Source organism: Oncorhynchus masou, chromosome 27, assembly GCF_036934945.1.
Source record: "Oncorhynchus masou masou isolate Uvic2021 chromosome 27, UVic_Omas_1.1, whole genome shotgun sequence".
NCBI lineage: Eukaryota > Metazoa > Chordata > Actinopteri > Salmoniformes > Salmonidae > Oncorhynchus > Oncorhynchus masou.
In genome coordinates, this window is record NC_088238.1 from 36,349,971 (window position 1) to 36,371,516 (window position 21,546).

Genomic DNA, 21,546 nt, shown 5'->3' on the forward strand with positions numbered 1-21,546 from the left:
TTCTGAAGGCACTGGAGCTTGGACTATAGCCTACAAAAGCCCATTCCTGCTCTTTTCTTGCGATCCATCAAACACATTTGGCATGTCATCATAGTGGTCTCTGAAGTAGATAAAGGGCCTCATTGCTAAAATACCAAAGTAGCCCTTTAAACTTGCTCCTTTTTTCAATGCTAATTTGAATATCATTGAGAAAACAGAAAGGTCTCCAAAAACATATTTTCTGAATTGTTAAGTAATCCTACAAGTAATATTTAGTTTTTAAAACGTTTCTGTAATCTGATTACACTATTTTTGCTGGTGATGTAAAACAGGTTACAGTTTGTTTGTAATCTGTTCCATGTAACGGATTACATGTAATCCTCAATGAGGCCCTTTACATGTAATCTGTTACTCCCCAACCTTGTTAATAGTAGAAACAAGTGTCATTAATCACCCATGGACTGGTTCATAATAATGAACTATTCCAGATGCAGCAATGAGGTTCTTTTAAGATGTAATTTGTCTGTTAAAATTCAGTAAATTAATGCATTTCTTTCGTAAAAAGACAGGTGCTGCAGATAATACTGCCATCATCGTCAAGACAGAATCAGAGGACATGTATGTGTAGCTCATGTATCTGATGCTGTCTGGCCAGAAAGACTGGCCTCTGCCTGGGCCTCCAAATCACCAAGTCCACCCCTGGCCACCAGAAGTAGCTTTGTGTGATTTCCATCATGTGAACCATTCCATAATGACTTGAGTGTAGCTGTTGCAAAAGGGGTTTCCTCACCGAAGGCGGAATGATAACTCTCCTCCCCCACAGGAGACAACCGGGCTGTACTGACAGCTCATTTCTCCTGGAAAGGTAAAGTTTCAGTTCCGTGGCATCCCTTGCAGCTCTGCCTTTGATGATAAGTCGTTTCTGGTGTTTCTGCGCACTTGTGTTGAAGTGTCTGGTGCATTTTCCACTTCTCTGAAAGTAGAAAATGTCTACTTGGCGTGACTGTTGCAATATAGTTCGGACTTGCAGTTCTTGATATCGTAGGTGTGTGCTGACAACAACAAAACCCATCTTTGCATTCTGCTTACAGTAAGTGATGTAATCCCTGTATGCGGTCCAATGATGCACGTCAGGGGACGATGATCTGTAAGAAGGGTGAACTTCCTCCCGTACAGACACTGGTGAAACTTACGCACTCCAAAAACGATGCCAAGGGCTTCCCGTTCTATTTGTGCATTGTTATTTGTTCAATATCCTCGATGCGAAAGCGATCGGCTTCTCTTCATCTGAAGGAATGATATGGTAATGACTAGGGATGGGTATCGTTAAGATTTTAATGGTATTACTACTCTTTACTCTTACCGATACTGCTTATCTCTCCGGTACTTTAACGGTATTCTTTTCGGTTCTTTTTGCAATTTTTTACAAAAAAAAAACCCGAAACAAATTAAGAACAAAATTAACATTGCTTTATTTTCTGAAATGTAAAAATAAATAAAATAAAAATGATTTACAGAAAAAGAAACAGCAATGTTTTGAACAAATCACTATTATAGACCCTAATGTTGTGATGATGGAAATGTAAAACAAATTAAATAAACAATATTTTCCTGCAAAAGAAAGTACAGTGGTATACATGTAGAGCAAAACGGGTGGGGTATGCAGGTAGTTTGCAAAAGGACTAACAGTCCTTAGCAGTTCTTCTGGAGAAAGATCAACATATTTGCCTTCTCTGGCAGAAGTCGGGACGTCTCCTGACTTATTATGTTCCCTGCAGTCGAAAATACCCTCTCGCTAGGGGTGGAGGAGGCTCGAGCACAGAGGTAGCTTGTTACAATGTTTGTGAGGAGGGACAGAGTAGCTCTCTTCTCCCACCGTCACAGGATCTTCAGCCATGGGGATGGGAGGCAGGCCTTTGTAGAGCTCGACCTAGGTCAACACGCTCGCTGAGGGGCAAGGTGTCCTGTTGGATCGTCAACCTCAACTTCCTGTACTACTCTGAGAACAGCTCCTCCAAGGCACTCCTTGTTTTGTACAACAGAGGGACTGAACTGTCTCCTCCATTTCCTTTCCTTCAGACTCCCCCTGTTGCTGGTGCTCTGTGCTTGTCTGCTCCTGCTCCTCTGACAGCCCTGGTGTTGCTCCTGTCACATTGACCTCAACAGTTGCCTTGCTCAGCCTGTCCCAGGTGGCGTCACTCACCGGCCTCCCTTTAATTCTGGGGTCCATTGCTGTGGCCTCATGCAGGAAGGCTTGAATGTCCTCATCCTGATAGCACTCGGGGAGATTCTCCCACACCTTCACTTTGATGGTTGCCACAAACGTTGTGTCTTCATGTTTCTCAGTGAAGTGCTCTTCCAGTTTTTAGAGGATGGGTATGATCTGTCGACAGGTGGCATTCTTTTAACATGGCACACACAGTGTGGATGTATAGAGGATTGTCAAACTCCTCAGCCTTATGGAAGGTTGTTCTTGGTCATTGCTTTTCGCAATCGTGGGTCCAAGGCTGCTGCTTTGATTGCTGGATACTGATCCATGAATCTCTATCATTAGATAGAGCGAGTTCCATCTGGTCTTGACATTAAGGATGAGTAAGTGTTGCGGATGGCCTGAAACGACAACAAAAAACAACATGCATTTAATTACAGCACACTTGAATATTGAATTAAATTGTTAAATTTGGGAATTTCAAAATAATACTTTAATAGATTGAACTGGCTTCTTACCAAGGAGCTGCTGCTTTTCTTTCAAGACTGTTTAGAATATCAAGGATCTCTTGAATCACACGGCCACTGCTCTGATTCGGGCTGCCCATCAATTGAAGTAATATTGTCGATTTTCTTCACTGCCAGATTCAATGTGTGTGCAAAGCATCCTATTTTGATGGCAACATCCATATTGCCAGCATTATCAACAGTCACAGCTACAATCTTGCTCTGGCACTATTTCGCCAGTTTGTGATTTGTACACTGCCCTGGTATGGGGGGCCTTCTGTTTTACACTGCCCTGGCTTGTGTAGTGCACTGTAACAGTGAGATAGTGGTCCTGACAGAGGCTGGTCCACCCGTCTGATGTGATGGCCAGCTTTGGCACATCCTTCAGCTCAGTGATCACATTGGCCTTTTCTACAACATACCAGGTAGGAATTATTGTGTCACTGAGGTAATTCCTGGAGGGAGGGGTATATTTGGGGTTGAGTGCCTTGCTTATCTCCCTACAGTAAAAAAAAAGATAATTCAACACATGAAAACAATCGTTATTGTGTTGTTGTGTATTGTGGAGTGATGGGACTAACATATAAACCTTTTTTATACTACTATATCCTAAAAATGAATACAATTCAATATATACTGACAGACTGTTACCTAAAGCCCTTGGACTCTACTGTTGCAAATGGGTGTAGGCCTTTCACTATGAACTTGGTTAAGGCTAGGTGGCACTCATTCACCCTCTCCTCAGTCATCCTCCCACTAGCTGCCAGTGTGAAGGGGCTTTGGGCTTGTCTTTGGCTTGGACCAGCGCAATTAAAGGGAGGAGTGGGTTGCTTCATTGTGGCTGCAACATTAACAAAAAAGTGACAAAGTCTTTAAAAGGGTGATTGAATTTATGAACGCACCCATAGCTAAACAATTAGCTGGCTAATGGTTACTTTTGATCATGAACCCATGTTCGCATAATTTAGTTAACTCTGTGTGTGGGTTCTAGGCTGCTAGCATACATACCAAACGTAGATTGGGCAACGAGTGATGAACTACGAGCTAGGCAGTCAAAAATTGTGCATTTCTCTGCCTGTACATGATGCACCTTTGATAGATGTTTGGACAGATTGCTCGTGTTTCCGCCCTTACAAGCAAATGTCTTGTTGCACTTGTGGCAACGAGCATTGTCCGCATCGACTCTGAAGTGTTACACACTTTTGAACGTTTAGTTCTCTCTCTCTCTACCATCGTCACTTATTAAGAGCAGGCTCTTTTGTGTGTGTGTGTGTGTGTGTGTGTGTGTGTGTGTGTGTGTGTGTGTGTGTGTGTGTGTGTGTGTGAGTGTGTGTGTGTGCTGTAGCGTGTGAGAGACACAGGCTCCACGCGAGAGAGATCTCTCTTCTGGATTGGGAATAGCGAAAATGTACCATAGACTAATGTTTTCATCCTATTGCAAATTAGAAACAGTTGGCGAGACAAAATGTGCAAGATAATGTTTATCTAGCAATAATAAATAGGAAATGTATTTTCTTAATTTCTCCAGTACCGAAAGCAGAACCGATAACGTCGGAGCTTATCGATACTACGGTCTTTCATAATTTAGCCCCGGGGCCTGTTTAATACCGGGTTTCGGGACCCATCCATAGTAATGACTGCTCCCACACCATAGGGACTAGGATCACAAGCTGGTTGTATTGGCAATGACCGATCAAAGTGGTTTAAGTGCCCCATTTCAGGAATTTTTGCTTGGTTTTCACGAATACTTCCTAGCATTGCTCTGTCCATTTCCATGTTTTGTCCTAACAAAGCAACTGATGCATACTACATATAAAGTGTACATAGTAATTCAGTAACCCCAGGAAAGAAAACAGTTGACTGACTTTCTGAGGAGCAGGGGTGTCTAAGATGGCCTTGACCTTAGACAGAGCCTTGTGAAGGCCCGTAGCATCGACAACTTGTCCAAGGTATTCAACTAGGGATGTGACAAATGAACAAATTTTCTTACCGTTTAAACACCAATTTTTTTTAAATTCGGTTTTCCGTTAAAAAGATAATACAAATTCATACAATTCTACGTGAATTCACAATAGAGCTGCGATGCTGCCAGCAATGATTTGGGTTTCACGCACGGTTTGGTTCCCTTTCAGATGGTTAATCATTGCACATGTACTACCATTATTGTACCTCAATTCCACCTCTCAAAGTTTTAATTTCCTTATCATTTAACCTATTGCCATACAGGACTTTGCTGCTGTCGCGTGCCTTTCTCTGACATTTCTCCAACTGTTAGCGACAATGCCGAAAATAATTTATTGCTTGATTTCTTGCATATCAACTCCCGGTGTCGACTCACATTTCTGAGTGTCAAGATTCAATTCCGCTTGTTATCGACTCTTAAGATTAAGTGTTTTTGGAATGTAGGAGACTGATTAGTTTCCGTACTTCTAAGAACACAAACACTTGCATCTTTCATAGCGAGCTAGCGAGTGACAGAGAGAGAGGGGAGGGGCACAGTATAGGCAGGTTGGCTACCAGGCAGACAGTCAGAACCGTGCACTCGGCCTATCTATTGCTATGGAATGCTGTATCTTACAATTTCTTGGCTTGTTTCACAACTTCAGTAAAGCAGGGCCTATCATCAATGAATAGGCTACGATATTCTACACGCAACAGACCGAAATGAACACACACTTGCAAAGAGAGAGAGCAGGGTTGCAATCATTAGTCCAAACAGTTTGCAACTAAAACAAGAGTTTCTATAAGACAAATTCAGGTAGATCCCTCCCAGTTTTGTTATGTCTGCTTCTGTTCCTAAACTTTTTGCAATGGAATTGGTGTAATGAATGCGCCACAGGGGAGCCATCGCGAGGGAGAGAGAGGATGTTGTAGGCAGAAATATCCATGGTGCGCATATGTTTTGCTAATCTGAACCTTGCAATGTCTCATCTTGCATGCCTCACAAATTCACCAAAGTAGCCTAAAGTTCACCTGTTCCTGAAGTTCACCTCTCTGGTATTATTTAAATTCTACAACTTTCCCAGGTCTCAAAACCCATAGTATATATAGTTAGGCTATAACACAGAAAATAATATGTTTTGTGTTAACTCAACTAACATCAAGGCGGTGGCCCGTTCCTGTAGGTTCATGCTCTACAACATCCGCAGTACGACCCTGCCTCACACAGGAAGCGGCGCAGGTCCTAATCCAGGCACTTGTCATCTCCCGTCTGGATTACTGCAACTCGCTGTTGGCTGGGCTCCCTGCCTGTGCCATTAAACCCCTACAACTCATCCAGAACGCCGCAGCCCGTCTGGTGTTCAACCTTCCCAAGTTCTCTCACGTCACCCCGCTCCTCCGCTCTCTCCACTGGCTTCCAGTTGAAGCTCGCATCCGCTACAAGACCATGGTGCTTGCCTACAGCACTGTGAGGGGAACGGCACCGCAGTACCTCCAGGCTCTGATCAGGCCCTACACCCAAACAAGGGCACTGCGTTCATCCACCTCTGGCCTGCTCGCCTCCCTACCACTGAGGAAGTACAGTTCCCGCTCAGCCCAGTCAAAACTGTTCGCTGCTCTGGCCCCCCAATGGTGGAACAAACTCCCTCACGACGCCAGGACAGCGGAGTCATTCACCACCTTCCGGAGACACCTGAAACCCCACCTCTTTAAGGAATACCTAGGATAGGATAAAGTAATCCTTCTCACCCCCCCCCCCTTAAATGATTTAGATGCACTATTGTAAAGTGGCTGTTCCACTGGATGTCATAAGGTGAATTCACCAATTTGTAAGTCGCTCTGGATAAGAGCGTCTGCCAAATGACTTAAATGTAAATGTTAAATGTTAACTGCACTGTGATTTTAATTTTGTTGGGTGAAGTTATAGATTTGTCTTCACGTTAAGGTTCCCAATGTCATTTAAACGTTTAAATGTTCACACCCCTATAGTCAACTGATGATTGGAAGAATGCACATTTGACCTTAAGAACTCGCAGTTCGTAGTCCTTCAATCTCTGTAAGGTTGCATCCAAGTTCTGAAGATGGTCCTCTTCATCTTTTCCAGTGACGAGGATGTCATCCAGGTAGCATTGCACTCCTGGCAATCCACTCAAGATCTGACTCATTGCCCTCTCGAACAGCGAGGATGCACTACCAAACGCTTGACGACAGTACCTGAAGATCCATTTGTGTGTCACGACGGTCAGCAGCTCTTTTTACTTTTCATACAAAATCATCTGCGAGTAGGCTTTCCAGAAGTCAATTTTACTCAACTTTGACCCTAAGCCTGCGAAAAGGTTGTCGATAGAAAGGCCTCTTTTATTTTATTGAACTAGGCAAGTCAGTTAAGAACAAATTCTTATTTTCAATGATGGCTTAGGAACAGTGGGTTAACTGCATTGTTCAGGGGCAGAACAACAGACCAGCTCAGGGGTTTGAACTTGCAAACTTCTGGATACTAGTCCAATGCTCTAAACACTAGGCTACCCTGCCACCTCTTTAGTGTCCTAAGTTTTCATAACTGTGACCTTAATTGCCTACCGTCTGTAAGCTGTTCGTGTCTTAACGACCGTTCCACAGGTGCATATTCATTCATTCTTTATGGTTCATTGAACAAGCATGGGAAACAGTGTTGGTCTGTCAAGTTATTTGGATTTTTACAACAGGGTCCTGAAAAAGGGACGTTTCTTTTTTTGCTGAGTTCCTATGTGAATCGTAAACTTGCTTGTTAACTGGCAAAAATTAACTAAAGCCAATGTTATGCAAGGTAGATGTCAATTCTTTGTGGGTGGCTAGCTAAGAGTTCTTCATGTCTAGCCAGTTAGCCCGATTGAATTACCCATTCACTGAACCGTTCTTCTTCAAGCCAGCAAAATGGGTATTGTACAATGTGTATTGTAGGCAGGTTACGATGCCAAAATTAACACAGCATGTACAGTTGAAGTCAGAGTTTACATACACCTTAGCCAAATACATTTAAACTCAGTTTTTCACAATTCGTGACATTTAATCCTAGTAACAATTCCATGTCTTAGGTCAGTTAGGATCACCACTTTTTTTTAAGAATGTGAAATGTCAGAATAATAGTAAGGGGAATGATTTATTTCAACTTTTATTTTTTTCATCACATTCCCATTGGGTCAGAAGTTTACCTAAACTCAATTAGTATTTGATAGCATTCCCTTTAAATTGTATAACTTGGGTCAAACTTTTCGGGTAGCCTTCCACAAGCTTCCCACAATAAGTTGGGTGAATTTTGGCCCATTCCTCCAGACAGAGCTGGTGTAACTGAGTCAGGTTTGTAGGCCTCCTTGCTCGCACACACTTTTTCAGTTCTGCCCACAAATGTTCTATAGGCTTGAGGTCAGGGCTTTGTGATGGCCACTTCAATACCTTGACTTTGTTGTCCTTAAGCCATTTTGCCACAACTTTGGAAGTATGCTTGTCCATTTGGAAGACCCATTTGCGACCAACTTCCTGACTGATATCTTGAGATGTTGCTTCAATATATCCATGTCATTTTCTTCCCTCATTACGCCATCTATTTTGTGAAGTGCACCAGTCCCTCCTACAGTAAAGCACCCCCGCAACATGATGCTGCCACCCTGTGCTTCACGGTTGGGATGGTGTTCTTCGGCTTGCAAGCCTCCCCTTTTTCCTCCAAACATAACGATGATCATTATGGCCAAACAGTTCTATATTTTGTTTCATCAGACCAGAGGACATTTCTCCAAAAGTACCGTCTTTGTCCCCATGTGTAGTTGCAAACCGTATTCTGGCTTTTTTATTGCGGTTTTGGAGCAGTGGCTTCTTCCTTGCTGAGCGGCCTTTCAGATTATGTCTCTATAGGACTCGTTTTACTGTGGATATAGATACTTTTGTACCTGTTTCCTCCAGAATCTTCACAAGGTCCTTTGCTGTTGTTCTGGGATTGATTTGCACTTCTCTAGGAGACAGAACACGTCTCCTTCCTGAGCGGTATGACTGCTGCATGTTCCCATGGCGTTTATACTTGCGTACTATTGTTTGTACAGATGAACGTGGTACCTTCAGGCATTTGGAAATTGCTCCCAATGATGAACCAGACTTGTGGAGGTCTACAATTATTTTTTCTGAGGTCTTGGGTGATTTCTTTTGATTTTCCCATGATGTCAAGCAAAGAGGCAATGAGTTTGAAGGTAGGCCTTGAAATACATGCACAGGTACACCTCCAATTGACTCAAATTATGTCAATTAGCCTATCAGAAGCTTTTAAAACCATGAGATCATTTTCTGGAATTTTCCAAGCTGTTTAAAGGCACAGTCAACTTAGTGTATGTAAACTTCTGTCCCACTGGAATTGTGATACAGTGAATTATAAGTGAAATAATCTGTCTGTAAACAATCGTTGGAAAGATTACTTGTGTCATGTATAAAGTAGATGTCCTAACCGACTTTCCAAAACTATAGTTTGTTAACAAGAAATTTGTGGAGTGGTTGGAAAACAAGTTTTAATGATTCCAACCTAAGTGTACGTAATTTTCCGGCTTCAATTGTATTTATTAACATAACAACATCAAATTTTGCAGTCAGGCAACATATGAGATGTGAATAGGCAGCATGTCAGTGTATTTGCTCTCGCTTCACCTCAAATAATGGCACCATTAGCATAATTTGTATGTGATTGCGTCATATTTCTTTGCATACTTTCTGTTGAAGCTTGCATCGATGCATGCTTCAAAATATATACAATCGAGTACGCATTTGGGAAGTGCCCTCCATGATCCGAGCTATTTTTATTTCTGCAGGCTCATTCAATGTGGCCCTTTTTACCACAAGCTCAGTGTTCAATGTCCTGTAGACACCTGATGTCCCGATTTCCTTGTCTCTGATTTTCAGTTACTATGTACACTTTTTGTGATGAACTCAACTGGTGAGCTTCTTTAGCAGCTCGTTCCATGGAAACACTGACTTCAAAAGCCTTTGCCAAGGTTAGATTATTTTCAGTCAGTAGGTTATTTTCTCTAGCTTCAATCCATAGCTCACATACTAGTCTGTCTCTAAACATTGTCATTGATTCTCCCTTTTCCTGATTTCTCTGTGGAACCTTTTTATTTAACTAGGCAAGTCAGGTAAGAACAAATGTTTATTTACAATGACGGCCTCGGAACATTGGGTTAACTGCCTTGTTCAGGGGCAGAACGACAGATTTTTACTTTGTCAGCTTGGGGATTCAATATTGCAACCTTTCGGTTACTGGCCCAATGCTCTAAACACTAGGCTACCTGCTGCCCTGGTTTTGGTGAAAAGTGTCCTTTAAGTATTTCCACAATTTATTTTTTATTTTTTGTTTCACCTGTATTTAACCAGGTAGGCTAGTTGAGAACAAGTTCTTATTTGCAACTGCGACCTGGCCAAGATAAAGCAAAGCAGTTCGACACATAAAACAACACAGAGTTACACATGGAATAATCAAACATACAGTCAATAATACAGTAGAAAAAGTCTATATACAGTATGTGCAAATGAGGTAGGATAAGGCAGGTAAGGCAAACAATATAGCAATTAAACACTGGAATGGTAGATGTGCAGAAGATGAATGTGCAAGTAGTGATACTGGGGTGTAAAGGAGCAAGATACATAAATACAGTATGGGGATGAGGTAGTTGGATGGGCTATGTACAGGTGCAGTGATCTGTGAACAAAATCCCCATACGTCTTATTACCTGGCCTGTCTAGCTGTTGCAGGCTGCATAGTAAATTAAATGTCTTTGGTCCCATTACACAAAACATGTACAACTATTTTGTCCTCCAACAATAACGCTTCCATCCACAGTTTTTATGCGAGTAAAGTCATGCTATATAAAAATATCTTATGATAAACTTCATAGGGTGGTGAAAGTGTGCAGTGATCTTGATGCTCCTTTCCAATAAATATCTAGGGTCTTATTTTAGTGACATGATGATCGATGCTTGACTGCAGTTTGACAAATAAAAATATTATTGCTCTTAGGCTATCCATAATAATATAATGTAGACTTGCACAACCTACCCGCTCAACCTACCAGAACTGTATCTGCGAGCTGTTGGCTAGAGCGCACGTGCCAAGACCATAGTAGGCACACTTACTATTTAATGCAACGGTTGTTGTGACAAAACTATCTGTAGAGTTGAAAATGCAATGGAAACATATTGAAGATATTCAAGATTTTTATATGGTACATGAAAACTTAGTGCACACACAAAAAAAATTCAGCTTATGTCATAATGCAGTGATTTTTTATCCACAACAAGTCCACTGGTGGGAAAATGCGCAGATTTTCTTAATGCGTTTTAATTTTTTTATATTCACATGAAAATTGGTCGCAAATTGGTTCGAAATCTATAGAATGTAATTTGCAAAATCAAAATATTCAAACCGTTCTGTACGTACAGTATATGGAGCTCCACTGCTCAATACTTTCATTAAACTGTTCAACAGTTCCAGCCATTTTTCATTTCTCAATAGTATGCTGGACACATGACATTTTTAACAACGCTTTTTTTCTGATAAAAACGAGTTCATTGCATCCGCCGTATGACCATATTTCCCAGCTGCTTGCCATTGTTTTGAAGTAGTCACAAAAAATCAGGCCTTATTTTAGGGCATTTTTCACCCTGCCAGCTCCTATTAGTTCTATTGAACATCGTGGCACCAACTCGCCTTCCAAACATTCTATTCCCGGCTTATTGTTCTACGTCACAATGCCTGCTTCGCTATTGTTGGCAATGAGACCTGCTCACGTTGTTTATAGTTAAATGTTAACAACAACAAAGAATGGAGTTCGTCCCATCGTTTCCTATAGGGGAAATATAGGCATGTTTGTCTATGTCACCAAATATCTCGCAATGTGTATATTTAGTTTTTTTTCGGACGCCATTTTAATCATGACAATCTCCTCTTTCTAATTATGTAAGTCTGGGCAGCGAGCTCGGTTGTCATCAAATGCTAGCCCCAAAATACGCTGAGATCCCCCCCGTTGTTTTCCTATGGAAAGGCATGCCTGTCTATTTCGCCAAATATCTCACAATGTGTATATTTGAGATTTTTTCAAGTCGGGCACCATTTTAATCAGGATAATTTCCTCTTTGTAATTATGTTCAGTTCAACCATTTATTCAGAATGTGATCATCTCAACACACATTAGGCATAATACTCTGCATCACAACTACGGTAAGTATGGGAGGTGCAAATGGTACAACCCTAATACATAACATAGATGATCTGGTTTCAACACCGCAATCCAATTGTATAGTGGTCTAGTCTGTAACTATAACCTTTATAAAGGTATCACTGAAGTTTTTTTTTTTCAAGGGCATTTAGTGCATCACATTGCCAGTAAGCCTATAATTTTGTGGAATTCTGCTATTTGCATAAATTTTACCTGGATACCATCCCATTAGTAGTGTTGATTTATTTGTATGAATATTATATTATGAACCCTATTTGTCCGAGTAGGCAATTAGTATATTATGAATTCAAACATTTGCAGATTTTTTCCCCAATGTTATATGCTTATTTCTGAAAAGATAAAGTGGGATATAGCTATTGCCTCTGAACTCATGTATGACTAACTGGATAACCACTGGTCAGGACTACGTTGTGGTGTTAAATTCACTACATAATTGTAGTAGGCATGTGACAGCTAATAGTTTGTTGCTGTGTGTGAGTTCTACATGTTGACGCTTCCTCCTTTTCTTTTTCTCTTTCATTTCTATTGAAATCTTGTTTTTAGAGGCTAATATGAAGACATCGATGGTCAAGCCAGACCCTGGAAAGCATCTGGAATCCTCCCATGTTGTTTGAAGCCTAAGGCAGGACCATGCATTGTGTCTGGTGAAAACCAGTCCACCCTCCTTCTACCAAACCATTGAGAGTGAAGACACACACACACACACACACACACACACACACACACACACACACACACACACACACACACACACACACACACACACACACACACACACACACACACACACACACACACACACACACACACACACACCACAGAGATGGGTTTGGACCAGCCCTGCTTGGATATGGTGGTGCAAAGGCCCTTTCTGGGTGCAACATGTAATAGGCACCGCCACCAGAACCTGCGCAGAAAGATGAGGCCCATACGAATCCTGGGTTTTGTATTCAGCCTGGTAGCCATAAGCGCGATCTCATTTTCCTTCAGTGCCTTGACCTGGAGCTCAGGGACCTACTCAGAGCCGCTCCTGCCCCAGGAGGCCATCCTTCAGTCAGGCCCAACTCCACACAGGACTCTACTTTCTACACAGCACCAGAGGGACCCCAATATCTCAGCCGACATTCCCGTGGCAATGAGGTTTTCGGCAGACGGCAACGAGAGCCAGGGGGACTACCCCACGGACCTGTTCACGCTGGAGGAGAGGCGCCAGGGTGCTGTGGTGCTCCACATGTTTGGGATGCTGTACATGTTCATCTCTTTAGCCATTGTGTGTGATGAGTTCTTCGTGCCCGCTCTGACAGTCATCACAGAGAAGCTGGCCATCTCTGATGATGTGGCGGGGGCTACCTTCATGGCGGCAGGCGGGTCGGCGCCTGAGCTCTTCACTTCAGTCATTGGTGTATTCGTCTCTCACAGCAATGTGGGCATCGGGACCATTGTGGGCTCAGCTGTCTTCAACATTCTCTTTGTCATTGGAATGTGCGCCATCTTCTCCAGGGAGATCCTCAATCTGACCTGGTGGCCCCTCTTCCGTGACGTCTCCTTCTACATCATGGACCTGATCATGCTCATCTGTTTCTTCCTGGATAACTACATCTCCTATTGGGAAAGTATTGTGCTACTTTCAGCCTATGCCGCCTATGTGATCTTTATGAAGTTCAACAGCAACGTGGAGGGCTTCGTGAAAGGCTGCATGAGCAAGAATCAAGTGGTGGAGGTGGAAGTGCAGCCCAAGGTGAGTCTATTTCCCTATTTTTCTTTATCTATCTTTCCCGACAGAGCTTCATCACCATTACCTCTGCCTCTCTATCTTTCAAATGAATGTGACCATTTGAATCTAGCGGTTAGAATCTCAGATCACAAGTATTGTACAAAACAACAATAGACAAATGTAACAATACAAAGTTGGCTCTGTAACAGATAGACTTGATCTTATATGGGATAACCCCCCCCCCATTTAATAAAAAAAAGTAGGCAAGTAAGTTAAGAACAAATTCTTATTTACAATGACGGCCTACCCCTGCCAAACACTAATGCGGACGATGCTGGGCCAACCGGGGTGGCAGGGTAGCCTAGTGGCTAGAGTGTTGGACTAGCAACCAGAAGGTTGCAAGTTCAAACCCCCAAGCTGACAAGGTTGGCAGTTAACCCACTGTTCCTAGGCTGTCATTGAAAATATGAATTTGTTCTTAACTGACTTGCCAAGTCCAATAAAGGTAAAAAAAATAAAAAATAAATACAAATCATGGCTGGTTGTGATACAGCTTGGAATCAAACCAGGGTCTGTTGTAATGCCTCTAGCACTGAGATGCAGTGCCTTAGACTGCTGCACCACTCAGGAGCCCCAACCCACCACACACACAGCCTATGAAGTAATGGATCAATTCAAAATAAGTCAGTCAATTGAGGAAGTGATACCCTTTTTTCTATTATGGAATTAGAATATCAGGTTACTTCCTGAATTGACTGACTGACCTGAATTGACTGACATTTCAATTTATTTTCAATATTTATTCAATTTTGGACTTGCCTAGGCCTGTGACCTACAGACTGCAGGTGTCGTTTAAATGCCTTGAATGCTTACCTTGTGCTCTGAAATGAAAAATGTGTATTTCATGATTGTTTTATTTTATTTAAACCTTTATTTAACTAGGCAAGTCAGTTAAGAACATATTCGTATTTACTATGATGGCCTATTTTATTAGTACAACCTATAAATTATTGTGAAAATGCAGTCAGAGCTCCCAGAACTCCCTCTACAGGTGATTTGGTGGACATGCAATGGTGCAAGTAAAAACAAATCCTCAAACCTCAAAATGCAAGTTTTGAAATTAAAACAATATTCCAACACACTAAGCCCTCTACTACACTATAGTCTTTTAAAGGTAGTCTGAACAAGGCCAACATATGGCTTTTGATTAATTTCTCAATGAATTTAGGCTCCAATGTCAGTGGCTTCACATCCATTGACTTTTTCCACATTTTGTTATGCTGCAGCCTGAATTTAAAATGGATTAAATTGAGATTTTCTGTCACATATTGTCACAGGGGAATTAGGTTTTTCGAAATTATTACAAGTTACACTGAAAATATAAATGCTAAATGTAAAGTGTTGGTCCCATGTTTCATGAGCTGAAATAAAAGATCCCAGAAATCTTGAATATGTACAAAAATAGTATTTCTGGATTGACCTCGCTTTGTGCATGGTGAAATTGTCATGCTGAAACAGGAAAGGGTCTTCCCCAAACTGTTGCCACAAAGTTGGAAGCGCAGAATTGTCTAGAATGTCATTAGTGTTAAGATTTCCCTTTACTTGAACTAAGGGGCCTAGCCCAAACCATGAAAAACAGCTCCAAACCATTATTCCTCTTCCAACAAAGTTTACAGTTGGCACAATGCCTTCGGGCAGGTAGCGCTCCCCTGGCATCCGCCAAACCCAGATTTGTCCCTCAGAATGACAGATGGTCAAGCGTGATTCATCACTCCAGAGAACACGTTTTCACTGCTCCAGAGTCCAGTGAGCTTTACACCACTCCAGCCGACGCTTGGCTTTGCACATTGTGATGTTAGGCTTGTGTGTGGCTCCTCGGGCATGAAAACCCAGACAAACATTTCTGGTGCTGACGTTGCTTCCGGAGGCAGTTTGGAACTCGGTAGGGAGTGTTGCAACTGAGGACAGTCGATTTTTACGCCCTACGCACTTCAGCACTCGGCAGTTCCGTTCTGTGAGCTTGTGTGGCCTGCCACTTTGCAGCTGAGACGTTGTTGCTCCTAGACGTAACAGCACTTACAGTTGACCAGGGCAGCTCTAGCAAGGCAGAAATTTGACGAACTGACTTGTTGGAAAGGTGGCATCCTACGACGGTGCCATGTTGAAAGTCACTGAGCTCTTCAGTATGGGCCATTCTACTGCCAATGTTTGTCTTTGGAGATTGCATTGCTGTGTACTAAATTTTATACACCTGTCTGCAACGGTGTGGCTGAAATAGCCAAATCCATAAATTTGAAGGGGTGTCCACATACTTTTGTATATATAGTATAAGTTCAGGAGTAAATATTTCTTAAGAAATCACTCACTCTTTGGGAAATAAAGGTGCTTCAAATTATTTTTGAATTGACTACCTTATCTCTGTACCCCACACATACATCTCAGGTTCCTCAGTCGAGCAGTGAATTTCAAACACAGATTCAACCACAAAGACCAGAGGTTTTCCAATGCCTCATAAAAAAAGAAGCAGACATTTAATATACCTTGGAGCATGGTGAACCTATTAATTACACTTTAGATGGTGTATCAATACACCCAGTCACTACAATGATACAGGCGTCCTTCCTAACTCAGTTGCTGGAGAGGAAGGAAACCGCTTAGGGATTTCACCATGAGGTTGATGGTGACTTTAAAACAGTTACAGAGTTTAATGGCAGTGATGGGAGTAAAACTGAGGATGGATCAACAACCTTGTAGTTACTCCACAATACTTACCTAAATGAAAAGTGAAAAGGAGGAAGCCTGTACAGAATAAAAAAATCCTATACATGCTTCCTGTTTACAATAAGGCACTAATGTATAACTGAAAAAAGAAATTGGCAAAGAATTAACTTTATGTCCTGAATACAAAGTGTTATGTTTGGGTTAAATACAACACATCACTGAGTACCAACATGGTGGTGGCTGCATCATGTTATGCTTGTCATCGGCAAGGACTGGGAATTTTTTAGGATAAAAAGAAATTAAATACAGCAATGCACAGGCAAAATCATAGAGGAAAACCTTGTTCAGTCTGCTTTTCAGCAGACACAGGGAGACAAATTCACCTTTCTGCAGGACTTTAACCTAAAACACAAAAGTCAAATATATGCTGGAGATGCGTTGAATTGTGCCTCGTTACAGATTTGACATAACATCTATGGCAAGACTTGAACATGGCTTGCCATTATGGGTTATTGTTTTCAGTTTGCCAATATGGTGTGTTGTGTGTAGATGGGTGATAATTATTCTTATTATTTTAATACATTTTGAATTTAGGCTGTAGCACAACAACATGTGGAATAAGTCAAGGGATATGAATACTTTCTGAAGGCATTGTATATCCTAGAAATGCACACTGTAGTTATTACATAAATGTTGGTACCAACGTCAAAAATATATCCTAGTAATAAAAAAAGGGAAATGGAAAATGGAGATTGTTTGTTTTCTCTGTACATTGTCTGATGAAAACACACCATGTACCTTTTTTGAATTTATTTTCACACAAATTGCCCAACATAGTCACCATTTATTTTATCTTTATTTTAGTTTCTCAGATATTTTCAGACTTAGTGTTCTTCTGTTGAGATGGCATTGGCCTGTGTCACCCAAGCTGCCTCACAGTATTCCTCTGTGGGATTAATAAAAATGACAGTGTCATTCTAGGTTAAGCTGGACAAATTGTGTCCCAGTTTGACAAACAATCCCTTGAAATATATGGAAACTCTACAAACCAAATTTAATTTCACAATGTCAAAGGAAGGTCTGTTTTGAAATGGGTTTAAATATATATAAAAATGAAGATATCCAAAAGATGTTAGATATCAGTCCTTAAAGTATGATTATTAGTATGATTGCCTCATTGCAAGGAGAAGCAGTTTCTGTACACAAAATTGCCACTGTGGTACTCCATCTGTCTTTCAGTCGCTCTCATTAAGAAATTCTAAGAATCTTGAAATACTCCCTCAGGTTAAATTATGCTGTAAAATATTTTTTGTTTATTCACAAATGATGACTGGTATCTTCCTTGTGATACATGTATATCTATAGGAATCCATTGACTTCACAGAGCATAGAATGCTATCTTCAATGACACTGGAGGGCAAAGGGAATATATTCCATAGCAATTTGATACTGTTGTTGAGATTATACGGATGGATTTAGGTTACTTTGTGACACGAGATGAAAATTAGTTTTTGAGATATTATCCCAGAAAGCTGTACTGTAATAAAGCTTTAAATAAATCAGGATTTACTTTAAGTAGATAAAGGATATTTCATTGGAGGTCACACAACACAATACTGGGAATCGAACATCAAATAGACTCTAGAATTCACATACATTCAAGGTTGGCTAGGTGCTTGATATGTTCATTCCCAAGTGAGAATCTAGTAAAGCTTTCAAAATATAAGGTCTTGAAAATGGGTGTGTTGTGTCTATAGTGATGTATTTTGGCTTCTGGCTGCTACTAGTGAGATAAATAAACCTAATAAGAATGCAACAGGGAGTGCCAGAGCAAAGATTCAGTTGACCTTGAGATACAATGCATGAGACGACCGGAGAAAATAACAGAAAAACAAGTCCAAAAAGGTGGATACACAGACGAGTCAATCAACCATGCTTGTCTCTGTTCTCATCCCCACAGCTCAATTATCACTCATGGCATGTTTAAGTCTCTCCTATCATGGCTGAGGAATGCCTCCACCACTGCCCTGTTGGCTACAGACCATATTGTGTTGGACTGTTAGATTCTGACATTATAACTAAATATCTTTATGTCGATGATTTTACACTTGAGAGTCCTTATTCTTTGTAGAATTATGTGTACAGTGCCTTCAGAAAGTATTCATACCCCTTGACTTATTCCACATTTTGTTGTGATACACCCTGCATTCAAAATTGATCAAATATTTTTTAAATGTCACCCAGTACCCCATAATGTACACAGTACCCCATAATGGAAATGTTTTACAGTAAAATGAAAATGAAATACAGTAATATGTCATTTACATACAGTGGGGAGAACAAGTATTTGATACACTGCCGATTTTGCAGGTTTTCCTACTTACAAAGCATGTAGAGGTCTGTCATTTTTTATCATAGGTACACTTCAACTGTGAGAGACGGAATCTAAAACAAAAATCCAGAAAATCACATTGTATGATTTTTAAAGAATGAATTTGCATTTTATTGCATGACATAAGTATTTGATCACCTACCAACCAGTAAGAATTCAGGCTCTCACAGACCTGTTAGTTTTTCTTAAGAAGTCCTCCTGTTCTCCACTCATTACCTGTATTAACTGCACCTGTTTGAACTCGTTAGCTGTGTAAAAGACACCTGTCCACACACTCAATCAAACAGACTCCAACATCTCCACAATGGCCAAGACCAGAGAGCTGTGTAAGGACATCAGGGATAAAATTGTAGACCTGCACAAGGCTGGGATGGCCTACAGGACAATAGGCTAGCAGCTTGGTGAGAAGGCAACAACTGTTGGCGCAATTATTAGAAAATGGAAGAAGTTCAAGATAACGGTCAATCACCCTCGGTCTGGGGCTCCATGCAAGATCTCACCTCGTGGGGCATCAATGACCATGAGGAAGGTGAGGGATCAGCCCAGAACTACACGGCAGGACCTGGTCAATGACCCGAAGAGAGCCGGGACCACAGTCTCAAAGAAAACCATTAGTAACACACTACGCCGTCATGGATTACAATCCTGCAGTGCATGCAAGGTTCACCTGCTCAAGCCAGCGCATGTCCAGGCCCGTCTGAATTTTGCCAATGACCATCTGGATGATCCAGAGGAGGAATGGGAGAAGGTCATGTTGTCTGATGAGACAAAAATAGACGTTTTTGGTCTAAACTCCACTCGCCGTGTTTGGAGGAAGAAGAAGGATGAGTACAACCCCAAGAACACCATCCCAACCGTGAAGCATGCAGGTGGAAACATCATTCTTTGGGGATGCTTTTCTGCAAAGGGGACAGGACGAGTGCACCGTATTGAGGGGAGGATGGATGGGGCCATGTATTGCGAGATCTTGGCCAACAACCTCCTTCCCTCAGTAAGAGCATTGAAGATGGGTCGTGGCTTGGTCTTCCAGCATGACAACATCCTGAAACACACAGCCAGGGAAAGAAGCATCTCAAGGTCCTGGAGTGGCCTAGCCAGTCTCCAGACCTGAACCCAATAGAAAATCTTTGGAGGGAGCTGAAAGTCCATATTGCCCAGCGACAACCCCGAAACCTGAAGGATCTGGAGAAGGTCTGTATGGAGGAGTGGGCCAAAATCCCTGCTGCAGTGTGTGCAAACCTGGTCAAGAACTACAGGAAACATTATGATCTCTGTAATTGCAAACAAAGGTTTCTGTACCAAATATTAAGTTCTGCTTTTCAGATGTATCAAATACTTATGTAATGCAATAAAATGCAAATAAATTACTTAAAAATCATACAATGTGATTTTCTGGATTTTTGTTTTAGATTCCGTCTCTCACAGTTGAAGTGTACCAATGATAAAAATTACAGACCTCTACATGCTTTGTAAGTAGGAAAACCTGCAAAATCGGCAGTGTATCAAATACTTGTTCTCCCCACTGTACATGCAGTACCAGTCAAAGGTTTGTACACACCTACTCATTCCATTTATTAAAAGCTATTTTCTACATTTCAGAATAATGAAGACATCAAAACTATGAAATAACACATATGGAATCATTTAGTAACCAAAAAAGTGTTAAACAAATCAAAATATATTTTATATTTGAGATTTTTCAAAGTAGCCACACTTTGCCTTCATGACAGCTTTGCACACTCTTGGTATTATCTCAACCAGCTTCATGAGGTAGTCACCAGGAATGCATTTCAATTAACAGGTGTGCCTTGTTAAAAGTGAATTTGTCCAATTTCTTTCCTTATTGCGTTTGAGCCAATCAGTTATGTTGTGACAAGGTAGGGGTGGTATACAGAAGATAGCCCTATTTGGGAAAAGACCAAGCCCAAAGAACAGCTCAAATAAGCAAAAAGAAATGACAGTCCATCATTACTTTAAGACATGGTCAGTCAATATGGAACATTTTGAAAACTTTTAAAGTTTCCTCAAGTGCAGTTGCAAAAACCATCAAGCATTATGTGAAACTGCCTCTCATGAGGACCGCCACAGGAAAGGAAGACCCAGAGTTACCTCTGCTGCAGAGGAAATAAATGCTTCATAGATTTCATCAGACACATCTCAACATCCAACTGTTCAGAGGAGACTGTGTGAATCAGGCCTTCATGGTGAAATTGCAGCAATGAATCCACTACTAAAGGACACCAATAAGAAGAAGAGACTTGCTCAGGTCAAGAAACACGAGCAATGGACATTAGACCGGTGGAAATCTGTCCTTTGTTCTGATGAGTCCAAATTTGAGATTTTTTGGTTCCAACCGCTGTGTTTTTGTGAGATGCAGAGTAAGTGTGGTTCCCACCATGAAGCATGGAGGAGGGCACGTGATGGTCTGAGGGGGCATTTGCTGGTGACACTGAGTGATTTAATTTAGAATTCAAGGCACACTTAACCATCATGTCTACCACAGGATTCTGCAGCGATACGCCATCCCATCTGGTTTGCGCTTAGTAGGACTATCATTTGTCTTTCAACAGGAAAATGACCCAACATACCTCCAGGCTGTGTAAGGGCTATTTGACCAAGAAGGATAGTAATGGAGTGCTGCATCCTGACCTCCACAATTGAGATGGTTTGGGATGAGTTGGACTGCAGAGTGATGGAAAAGCACACAACAAGTGCTCAGCATATGTGGGAACTCCTTCAAGACTGTTGGAAAAGCATTCCAGGTGAAGCTGGTTGAGTGAATGCCAAGAGTTATCAAGGCAAAGGGTGACTACTTTGAAGAATCTAAAATCAAA

The 21,546-nt window shown here is 41.4% G+C and overlaps 1 protein-coding gene across 4 annotated transcripts in view; it reads left to right on the forward strand.

Moving 5' to 3' along the window:
- Positions 1-21,546, forward strand: part of LOC135516076 (sodium/potassium/calcium exchanger 2-like) — a 181,240-nt gene that overhangs the window by 4,471 nt on the left and 155,223 nt on the right. For all 4 annotated transcript variants that reach the window (XM_064940083.1, XM_064940084.1, XM_064940087.1 and 1 more), the window contains exon 2: positions 12,429-13,623. In XM_064940083.1, the coding sequence (XP_064796155.1) occupies positions 12,709-13,623 (915 nt within the window). In that variant the 5' untranslated portion in view covers positions 12,429-12,708. The remainder of the gene's footprint in view (positions 1-12,428; positions 13,624-21,546) is intronic.